The following is an 11,913-nucleotide window of genomic DNA, read 5'->3' on the forward strand; positions in this document are numbered from 1 at the left end:
TCTTATCAATGAAGTGGCAAATTTAACACCCAGAACCTGCATACTTGCTAATGCTGACAGCTTAAAGCATTTGTTCAGCAAATTTGAGACTAAGATTTTCCCTACTAATCATATAGAACAAGATATGAACAAGACCTAAACAGAGATTATGCAGACTATGTGAGTTTTACTCTAAGTTTGGAACATAATTTCTGGATCCTAAAATACCGTAAATAACGAAGCCTGAACCAAACTCTTCAGAGCCAGTTTGGTGTAGTGGTTAAAGTGTTAGCCTAGAAACTAGGAGACTGTGAGTTCTAGGCCTCCCTTAGGCATGAAAGCCAGCTGGGTGACTTTGGGCCAGTCACTGTCTCTCCTCAACCCACCTCATATGGTTGTTGTTGTGGGGGAAATAGAAGGCAGGAGTATTAAGGATGTTTGCTGCCTTGAGTTGACTGACTGACTGATTCTCTCTCTCTATATATATATATATTTCAGGATAAAAATATAATTATGAATTTCTTTTTTTTAATTCAAAGAAGCAGAGCTGAAGAGAGATACATGCTGAAGATTGAAGTGCAATACTTTATAAAGGGCTTCCCATATCATAAATCAGTGACATAAGGCAGATAAAGTACTATATCCTTTGCTGCTGGAACAGATCATGAAGGCTTGTAATTCTGTTGTAAGATAATGCATCATCTGGAAAAGCTCTCCAATTAAAATGATGGCTTATCTCCAAACCATCCTGGTCTGGTTATAGAATAAATACAAAGAGACTTTTTGTGAACTGAGTTGGATGTTAAGCATTCACAGTTAATCCATGTGAATTAACACTGGCTCATTAATTAATTATATTGCTATATTCCAAAATTACACTCATTTTTATTCTTAAAGCTAAAAGCTTCCCTAGTTTTAAGTGCCAGAAGTCATGATAACTTATAAGACCAGTCTCTTTTCTACCAAGAGGAGAAAATTTAAAGTGGCTAGATTATGTTTTTCAAATAAAGAGCTTTAGAATAATTTTTAAAAGGCAAACAAAGGTTTCTGATCCAGTAATGAATCATAATAGTCTCAGCTTTAATGGGGATAAATATTTCTGACTTACAGCAACAACCAATCAGATCACAAAGATATTTTGGGATGCCACTTAATGGACAGTTTTACTCCATTCAACTGACCTGAAAATCCTAAATTTTCTATTGGAGTTGTGGACAGGAAATTTCTTTAAGCCAGCTACTTCACACATGGGACTATATAGTTTACTATACATTTTCTTATACTTCATTTGCTGTTTATTGTACTTATAAACATCATTGCCTTTACGGTTGACATAGTATAACTGCTTAATTTATTATGTTTTATTTTCTTTATAGTATATGGTTTCACTATTTTTCAGTGTTATGTCATTTCTCTGCTACCATCTCAATATATTCTAAATTTATTTTTCATTTGGGGTGATTCTAGTTCAGTCATCACCAATCATATGCTGAAGTAAATTAACATAAAGTAATAGAGAACCTGTATTTCATTAGTCAGAGCAATAAGCTTATTAGGACACTGACAAGCCAATGTGAAGCTCATATTTATTCCATGGAATCCCTCCATGGGCATAAAGGGCAAGAGAACAAAAGGTTTCTGCTCCTGCGATCAATCATGGCAACACAAGTTCTTTTGGGATGAATACCAAGTGAAGTGACTCAATCTAACTTTACAAATCAGTATCACAAAATCCACTGTATAATAGTCAAGGCCATACCACTTCAATTACAAAATCCATATAGTTAGCTGTTATTTTTACATGAAGTCAGCATTGTGGAATATATTGCACACAAAAGTTTTAAACATTTTGTGTTAACATTCATAAATCAATCAAATCTGAATTGTTTGAGGGGAACCAGGAGATTTTGCCATTGCCTATTTGGAATGCCTCAAGATCAGTATTTTGAAGTACAATTAAAATATTGCTTGACAACCACTATTGAGTGCAAAGTACAACCACAGGCAGTATTGCCTACTCTTAGTTTAAAAGTGATAACAGCATAGCCTGATTCATGTCTTGAATCTTTTATATTGTAGTGTAAATTCAGAGACAGACCAACATATCTGATTTTATTTAAATTATGCATCTTGGCTCCAAAATCTATTTATAAGCAGAAACAGGGAATTGGCTTACCAAATTTAACAGTATTAGGAAAACGTAATATCATTTTAAAAAAATCTTTCTGAATTTTTAAAGTATGGATTAACATTCAAAATACTTGGTATAATGGATTTGTTTAGTAGTGAATATAATTGTGTCACTGATATTAAAAATTACTATTTTTGCTAAGTAAAATATTTGATGTGTGTATTTGAGCTCTGTAAGGTCCTGTTATTCTAATAAATAAATAAGGCAGTTTTAGAAAATTCTAAAATTATTAAAAACAATATTTAGGAAGATAAATATACTAGTTTGACAATATACCAGGTAACTGCCACTAAAGTTTAGAAAAATCTAATTATTTTTATTTAGAAAATTTAGAACAATCTATTCCTTTTATTCAGTTCCTCCTTTAACTAGATCCCCAGAACTGAGGACCAAGAACTGAGGTTCCAATTCCAGAACATTTTAGACCAATCCATTTAATAATGGAAAATATCAAGGACTGCAACAGTTACAGTGTGTCTGTATATACTATGAATGTAATGGATCTAGAAAGAGTATTGGAATAAACTTTCATTAACTCCTATACATTTTGATGAATATACAAGAATATCTGTTGTTATTCAGTTAATTATATGGAACTACAGTACACTGAATCTCAAAGGGGGCACATTAACCCTAAACTGGGTTCCTACTTGTATTGATTTTTGGACTACATCTATGTTCATAGCAAAAACCAATTTTAGAGAATGAAAATATGATGGTTTATACCTGTTAGCAAGCTCAAGGACACAACTAGCATGCCTGTTAGCAAGCTCAAGGACATAACATGTGCTATGAACAATGGATTAAGAGACCATTATCAATGTTAAAGCTAACACAAGCTTTTCTTTCATTAAGAAAAAGGCCTCAAGAGCTTAGTTTTACCTTTATAATATTTTATCACAAACTTGGACACTATACAAATATGTTTTTAAAAAGAACACAGAAAGTCTGTGAAGAAATTCTTACAAATTTTAAATCATCTAGTGGCAGCTGCTGAAAGTTCACATTACAGGCATTCATCAAAATTCTGGACTGTAGCCCACACAGTTCATATTGATTAGCTATCTAAGACTTTCTATCCAGTCTATGCTAATATTGCACCAAGTATCTGCCAAATGGGAAAGAGTTTAAAGTAAGTTTTCACAAGAGCCAAAAGTACAGTAGTCAGCTAGTTATAGTTCTTAATAAAGTTTAACAAGTCTTTGGATTTAAAAGGATGTAAAGTTTAGCAATTTAGTGTATGCTAATTTATTTTAAAGTATTTTTATTTGAATCTTATGAAGCATTTACATTTAAAAATGAAAAATGTAGCTTCATATATTTCTATGATATATCCTGTAGAAGACATTTGTTAAGCCAAAGTAGCAAATTTATTCTGCAAATTATGTCAGCTTTGCAGCAAGCAGATGAATGTACTTTACAATTGTACTTTCAGTATTCAGTCTCAAATTTGGAATCTGTTTGAACATTACCAGTTTGATACCATATACAGAAATCAATTAACTGAATGTTAGATTCTATGCTTACTCTAAGTCATAATCTATTGAATAACAGAGGAATAGTTTACATTACACTAAGCCAAAACCAACCAATTATATTATTGCTTAGGATAATGTATGAATCCAGTGATTATTATATAATTCTTCTGTTGATCAAAATAAGAACCACCCAGAATTCTGAAGACTATCAATCAGAATAGAACAAATTTCTGGTGTAGCTTTAAACAACCTTGATAGTAACTGGTTATAATATCACAGAAAACTATAATAAAGTTTACCAAATAAGAAAATGTTATCAAAAGGACTTGTGCTTTGAAATCATTCATATTAAACAAGACTAAAACAAGACTTCATTTTGAAATTCCTATTTATCCTTAATCTTTCAAAAAATAAACACATCAGAACAGTATTGTAATACCTAGAAATTGCTTCAGAACTAATTCTGGGATGGATTTGTAATAGCAATTTACTTTAATAGTTTAAAAACTGATATTTTGATTAATTTAAACTGCTGATTTATTCTATATTATAGGACTTTTTTGCCTCATAAAGTTTAACTGAAATGGTAGTTAAGCAGTGTAACGTAAGTACACAAATATAAATAACTATTCACTGAAGATGACATGTTTCTCCTGAGCATTCCACACTATAATATCTTTAAGATTTAATGCAAACCAATTAACTGGAAGAATCTTAAGTTATAGTAACCATACACATTTCAAACCAAGCATAATGCTATCTTCTCTTTTAATTACAATATGAATAATGATTCTCCCTATTTTTTCCCATTTTTGTCTTGCTTTCTCACACACAAAAAATTGCTTCTGCTGTTGTGGAAATTCTATCATAGAAAGGAGGGGAGAAAAAGAAAGGTTTGAACATTATGTACATATGAATACACTTTTAACATACTGTCAGTTTTGAGATGAGGACTGTAAAACTGCAGTTTCATCTTCATTTCTGTATATACACGAGACTACAGATTATTTGGAACTGAATGAATTACACTATAAGAATTAAAAAATAATCAGATAATGAAGTGAAATTAATTCAAAAAATAAGTATATACATACATTATTCCAGGATACCATAATGAGGATGCCTTGAACACAGGCCTTTAACAAGCACAACCAACTGGAGAATCAAGACTGTAGTCTTAAGCAAGCTTATAATGGTGTAAAAATTCAGTGGAACTTGCTTAGGACTGTCCTGCACATATATTAAAGCACTTTATATTGATACATCATTAATCCATTAACACTTAAACCTTGTGGGTGTTAGTACCAAAGTTATTATGAGATTTATGCTTTTATTGACTTCGAGTTATGGAAATAAGACTGGAAGTTAGAACAAGGATGCATAATAATACAAAGATGCATGCCTCTATTATTGGATGGTTTATTTTTAATAAACCATAGCAATCATCAATACCCAATTGATTTTGATAGGCTATCAATTGATGCAAAGCTACAAAAGCCTTTTTCATTTTGCATTTAAACATAAGTAGATTTGTTGACAATTACATTTCATACATATATTAGTTTGCTATTTCCCCAAGTGGACAATTTTTATTTCACACTTACAACTCAAATGTAACAGAATATCCTGGTATAGATGACAATTCTGCATGACTGAAAGTTTCTTATAGTAATAAATACTTTGGGGAAAATTATTGTATATTTTTAAAGAAAATCCAACAGAGCAAGCCTATACATATTAACTGAGAAATCCTGAAATGTATTCCTAGGTGATTTTAGGATTGCAAGTTTATATGCAAACTATTTCTAGCTCTCTATTTTTAGATTTACTTAAAACAACTTTTATAAAGCCATGTCAGAACCAGCTCCTCAATTCAAAAATACCTAGCATTTTAGGACAGATCAGCATTTTCTGCATATCCTGTTTTATAAGATGACCCCTTTTTTTATCCCCTCTTACTTTTCTTTTATGATTACACATTTTTAATATAAACTTCTTACTGAATTGTATTTCCTTAAAGCATTTTGATACTTCATCGAATGAGGGAGCTCTGCATTTCCAAATTTGGTACTTTGTTCAAAGAAGCCATTTAGAAATGCTTTATCTATGGAACTCCAAAAACCAGGAAAAGTCTGGTACAACTTATTTCAAACAAGAACAGATTGTTTAATTAATATATATTTATATTTATATTTATATTTTTATATATATATATATATCTTTATTATATATGTATATAAAAATAAAAGCATGCTAAAATTGCAATCCTAAGCAATTCTTTTCAGGAGGCAAATCCCATTCAACTCAGTGTAGCATGCCTTTCAGCAAATATGTTAAAGACAGAACAGTGTGCTCTGAAGATTTTATGTTCCTTATGAAATAATCACACACCTGTAACAATAATAAAGTAATGGTTCTATGAAAAAGCAAGCCAATGTGGAACCTTTTTTACCTCTATGATCTCCTTTTTCTTAAGAAGCACCTTTTGTTAATTTTTGCAGCTGTTACACTGAAACTCCTGGAAGAAATATATTCTAGACTATATTCATTTCCTCATATAGCTCTTTACTTTCACTTAAAAACTACATTTTTATCACATTTCTGCAAATGTATAATTAGTAGTTTGGTAGAATAAGCTGGAAGTATCCAATTAATAAGGCTAAATTTAATTATTTCTAGTTTGTGCTGCAGAAAAATGAAATAAAGTATTTTTCAAGTTACCAACTGTACTCAAGAGTTACTGTAACTCTTTTCAGCAGTATAGAAGTTTATCTCTTTATTTATTTAGTTTAATGTCCATGATTTCATTTCCTTAAGATCTTCCTTATGAAGTTTTCCACATAGTTTTGCAACATAAATAGTTTAGTAATGAACCAGAGAGGTTAAAATTTATCCTACTTGTCATATCTTATCAGCAAGTACCTTGAAAGAGATTTAACATGTATTTAAACTCAATAAACATTCCAGTAAAATGTGTTTCCAACAGATTCCATTTAGAAAATATAAAAAATAAATACCTGTCTTCATCACCATCAACAGGAATAGATATGCCAAAGACAGAGCTGGCAAGACTGTTCATAGGAGTAGTTGCAGGTAAATTAAGAGGGTTTGTTAAACTGTCCGGAATAGGTGGCTTCACATGAAGTTTGTTTTCAGCAACAAGAGAAAGTGGTGGTTGAGGTAGGGGTTCAGATTTTCTTCTAGTATCATCAATCTGGCCTAAAGGTTGTGTCTGAAACTGTCCAATGTTAGATTGTGGCAGATTCGTAGATACGCTGCTTGTGCCTTGCATTAATGGAAGGCCAACATGTTGCTGGACAACACTGGAACTTCTACTGACAGATGTATGGCTGGTCAGCTGAGATTGGACTAAAGTAACAGAGGCATTTGGCATAGTAACAGAAGTTGTAGATACATTAGGCACAGTAGTACCAGGTACAGCTACAGGCACATTCTGAACTCCAGAGACTATACTGTGTGGAGTACCAGCCACTTGACTGCTTCCACCCATTTGCTGCTGAGTCATGGATTTCTGTTGAACAGCCCCTGCATGTCCAATGCCTTGCTGTACCACACCTCCTGGCTGAGAAATGACAGTCTGAAGTGGAGTAGTTAGGCCACCCTGCATTAGCCCAGATCCCTGTCCTATTGTTTCGCCTGCTGGTGAAGCAACTCCCATCACTGGTGCTAGAGGTGAGGGATTCTGACCAACTACTTGTGCTGCTGGAAGACTGGAAGCTCCAGTGCCTGTGACTGAGCCAGAAGCAGCCTGTTGAGTAGCTCCTTGAGACTGCATTACTGTCATATGCTGAATGTACTCTGGCTGACCAGAAGTCTGGGCTGACACCATGTGTACTGGCGGGATCTGTGACTGAGAATAAGCAAACTGCTGAGTCTGTGCCACTGGTACATTAGCTTGCTGTACCTGCTGCTGTGGCATGGGCAAACCTGGCTGAGCTATTGCTACATTCGTAGGTGGTAAGCCTTTCCCATTGGGCCCAGCTTGCCCCATGCTCTGTGCATTTACCTGTGTCTGCAACAGAGGCCCCATCACCTGCTGGCCTGCTACTGTGGCCCCTGAATAGATTGGCTGAGCACTACTGTGAGGCTGCTGACCAATAACAAAATTAGGCTGCTGTGGGGAGGGCTGGTTTATTTTCTCTGGCTGGAGTAGCTGTGAAACAGCAGAAACAGAACTGTCAGCTGAGGAGTCAGGGCCGTGCACAGAAGTTGCCACACCTGAGACTATCAACGAACTACCAGTAGCACCTAAGCCACTGTCCCTATCTTGAACAGCTTGTTCAAAAGTACTGTTGTGTCTAATGCAATCACCAGTCCTGGCTAACACAGCCCCACCATCCGAGTCCCGATCATAGTATTCCATACACGTCCATCGCCCCCGTCTATACGGCTCTCCAGTACCATGGTCTAGCTTGATCACTCTGAAGCGAGAACTGCATGCGGCAGCAGCCGTTAGAGGCATGGCTGCCGGACCAGCAGCTGGTTGCACACTGCTGCCTCCTGTCGCTACTGAGCAGGCTTGGCTGGCAGTCGCTGAAGGCATCACAGTGCTCCTGGGAACCGCTCCTCCGTTGGCAACAGGCACAGCAGGAGAAGGCGGCGCTGGCTGTATCCCTCCGGAAGCTGCAGCAACAGCAGCAGCAGCTACTTGGCCATCCAGAAGCAAATTGGGAGAGACTGTCCCTGGAGTCTCGGCATCACCCACATTGTTGAGAGTCTCCTCAGAGGAGCTGCGCTCACAGACATCTTCAGGTCCATAGTCAGTGGCACGGGACACATCAAAAATCTCTGATGAAACATCCTCAGTGCGGGATTCATCCGGGTCGTCCAGGCTCTCGGTGTCCTCCGTGATGCTGCTGGCCACCTGGGCCGTCGTCACACTTGTGATCTGGAAACAGCTCTTCTTCTTGGCCGGCATCTTGGACATGGTTCCTTCGCGAGAGAGACGGGGTGGAAGTCAGGGGGTTCCGCCCACCTGCCCTCGCTGGAGTCGACGAAAAACTAGGTGAGGACGTTGAAAGGAAAGGGGCTGAGCTGGCCACCACACAAGCCTGGCCTGGCGTAGCGAGGAGGAGGATCACGTTCTCTCTACGGCGCAGTCGCTGGCGGTCTCGCACATTCCTCCGGCCTCCCGACGCAGTCCGGGCTCAGCAGGCGGTCACCAGGCCTGGGGTTGGAGATGAGGCAAAAAGAGAAGGGGGCGGCGGCCGGGCTCCTCCTCTTCCTCCCCTTGAGTAAAGCGGCGGGCCCCTCGGCGGGCGGCGCCGCCACCTCCTCCTCCTCCTCCTCCTCCTCTTCTCGCCTCTCAGCGAGTTCCGCTGTCCCCTTTCGCAGCTGCGGTTCCTTTCGCAGCCGTTCTCGGGTTGCGCGGCCGGGGTGGCGCTATCTCTCAAGCCGCTCCGCCGCCGGGCTTCCGGCCAGACCCGGGATCCCCAAAGCGGGCCCAACGCCGCTGATCCGTCCGCAAGCTTTTGGAGAGGGGCGGCGGCAGCCGGCGAGCCGTCCTGAGGCGCAGGCCGCCCTGCCTCCCCGCTCTACCTGGAGATCAGCACCAGACGCATCATCTTCTGGGGAGGAGAGAAAAGGGGGGAAGAGAACGAGCCCGGCTCACAGCGGCCCCCTCAGGCGGGCGGGCCTCCTAGACGCGGCGGTGTCGCTCGCTCCGTGCCGCCGAAGCAACTCTCCCGACTGCCGAGCCAGGTGGCAGCGAGGCGGAGCGGCCGGGCTCTTTTCCCCTTTTTCTTAAAACTCCGCGCACGCTCCGCTCCCCAGCGCCGCCGAAGGAGCTGAAATTCAAACTGCTCACTCCCCTCGCTCAAGATGGGGCTCAAATGGAGCCGCGGGGCAGCCTGGGAACTGGAGCGGGGCTGCTAATGCGGCAGCCTCACTGTCTCCGCCCCCACGCAGGGGCGCGCGCTGACATCAGCGCCAGCGGACGCGCCCCTCTCCGACTCGAGCGGGTGAGAAATTTCATCCGGCCGAGAAAGGGGCGGGCGGAGGGGAGGGAGGGAGCGGAGCGTGGCTTCGCTGAGGGAAAACCCCTCCCCTCCGCAATCGTCATGTTAACCGTTTGGAATATTCCACTGGCTCCGCCTTCCCTTCTCTTTCTCCCAGCAGACTTAGTATCTTCCCGCGGGGGGGGGGGGGTGAGGGTAGGAGCGGTGCAGTGTCTTTTTACGTCCCTGGTTGTGCTCCAGGTCGAAGTTTTATCTGACCCTGTTGTGGCACTTTTATCTCTAGGATGTGACACACCTGACTGATTATACTGTAACTTTCATAGCCTCCTCTTTGCCTCGAGGTTTTTCTAATGAAAGTGCTTCCCCTGCTGCCAAGACTACATTTATGAGTCTGCTGGCTTTTAACTGGTTTGAATCCGGATTAAAATCCAGGGTTTACCACTTCCACAAGAACAGCAATGGACTCCACTTGCGATCCTTGTTTTATTTCCAACACTATTTCACCCAGCTTTGTGGCCCAGTATGGGAAAAACTGCCAGGGCATTGGTGGATGAGACATTTCCATGTTTAGGAAATAATGTTTCTCTTTCTGCCACGTGGTGGTTATCCAGGATCTGGCAGCCCTAAGAATAAGGACATGCCTTATCAAACGAGGCCATATTTTATATCAGAGTATACTTTTAACTAACGATACACAGGGCAGAGAATTCTGGGCTGCCAAAATCCAGGCAACCACTAGATGGTGACAGAGCTATCTGCATTTTGGCAGCCCAGACAATCCTTGACAAGAAGCTATAGGTATGATCCCCCGTCGAACAGATGTTTGTCACATGTTTTTAAAAAGATTTTGAAAGCTGTATTATTAACAGTTCAGAGTGCACTACTCACCTATTATACCCCAATGGATCCAGTGGAATTTGCTTCCATGAAAGAGCATCTAGGACAGAGCCGTGGACATTCTGTCCATCCAAATGTGTGGTGAACTTCAGTGCACAACCACCTATAATTCAGTAATCAATGGTGAGGTATGCTGTATTTCAGAATCTGGGGGCCGCAGATTGCCTTTTGCTTGATCAGAAGAATTTGGTTGGTTGATATTTTTTTTAAAGAAAGACCAAGCCATGCTATCTCAATCTGCAAATCACTGATTTTAAAGAGGTTGAACTGGTGGGAAGCTCCGATGGTCTGGTGGGAACTATCCGATGATCACAGATTTGGTTCCCTATCCCAAATGTTCAAATTTAAAATTATCCTCCTCTTCTTAGCACTGTTATAAGGAAAACCCCAAATAAAGTATCACACAATACTGCAGCCCTGATTTAAAGTTTTTAAGATGATATGGTATATTCAGTTACTTAAAACTAAAAAGTATTGGAAATTATTACTAACTATTATTAGTGCTATTAAATCTATCTGCTGCTTTTTATACTTTGGGCCACCAAATATTACTGTAACAACTCCCTTGACAAGCATGGCATTTCAATAGTTTCAATCCTATCTATCTCAAAAGGTGTTTTCATTGTCATGGAATGGTTCTCAGTCTTTCCCACTGTCAGTGAGACTTTCTCAGAGCTCAGTGTAGGATTTCTTATACACTGTGTATACACTCTTCTCTGATTTCATATTTAAAGTTAAATTATCATATATATGGTGACTTTCACATCTATTCATCTATCCCTACTCAGGATGATATACTGTATGGGCATTTCTTTCCAACTGCCTAGGCAGCATTTCAGATTGGATGTGCTCCCACTATCTTAAAACGAAGATGGATAAAACAAAGATTACTGTGTTCTACAACAATCTTATCCTTTCCCTTCCTATTTTTCATTGGCATTTCAAGTTACATGTCCTGCCGGTTCTAAGACACCTAGGAGTCCAAACTGGTGATATAGACTGTCCTTAAAACCTTTCACTGAAAAAATGTTAAAATCTGCTATTTCCACTTCATGACAGTTTACAGAATCCACCAGTTCCTCACTGCTGAGGCAGCCAAGCTTTTGGTTCATGCCCTGGTTGTGTCCTGCTTGAATTATTATAACAGCCTGTTGGCTGGGTTACCAGAGACCTCTCTCTACCATTTCATTTGTGTTCAGGATGCTGCTGTTCATACTATTCTGAACCTTTCTTATTTTGTCCCTACATGTTTTTATAGTCAGTTGTTATACTGGTTGGGAATTTGAGAAATATACTAGGACAAATTGATGCTGTTGACACATCATGTTCTGCATATCGGCACACCCAGTTATTTGAAACCAATGACTCATGTACGTGTGCCCTTGGCTCA

At 39.5% G+C, this 11,913-nt stretch overlaps 1 protein-coding gene across 2 annotated transcripts in view; it reads right to left on the reverse strand.

Moving 5' to 3' along the window:
- The window catches only part of TSC22D2 (TSC22 domain family member 2), a 33,259-nt gene extending 23,712 nt beyond the window's left edge, over positions 1-9,547 (reverse strand). The window contains exon 1 of one of the 2 annotated variants that reach the window (XM_007438986.4): positions 6,666-9,547. In XM_007438986.4, the coding sequence (XP_007439048.1) occupies positions 6,666-8,596 (1,931 nt within the window). In that variant the 5' untranslated portion in view covers positions 8,597-9,547. The remainder of the gene's footprint in view (positions 1-6,665) is intronic. The other variant, XM_007438987.4, reaches the window with a different exon arrangement.
- Between the last annotated feature and the right edge of the window lie 2,366 nt (positions 9,548-11,913).

The sequence above is a fragment of the Python bivittatus genome, unplaced genomic scaffold (genome assembly GCF_059951505.1).
Source record: "Python bivittatus isolate LINGU-HERP-01145 unplaced genomic scaffold, Pbiv_v1 ctg000980_np1212, whole genome shotgun sequence".
Lineage (NCBI taxonomy): Eukaryota > Metazoa > Chordata > Lepidosauria > Squamata > Pythonidae > Python > Python bivittatus.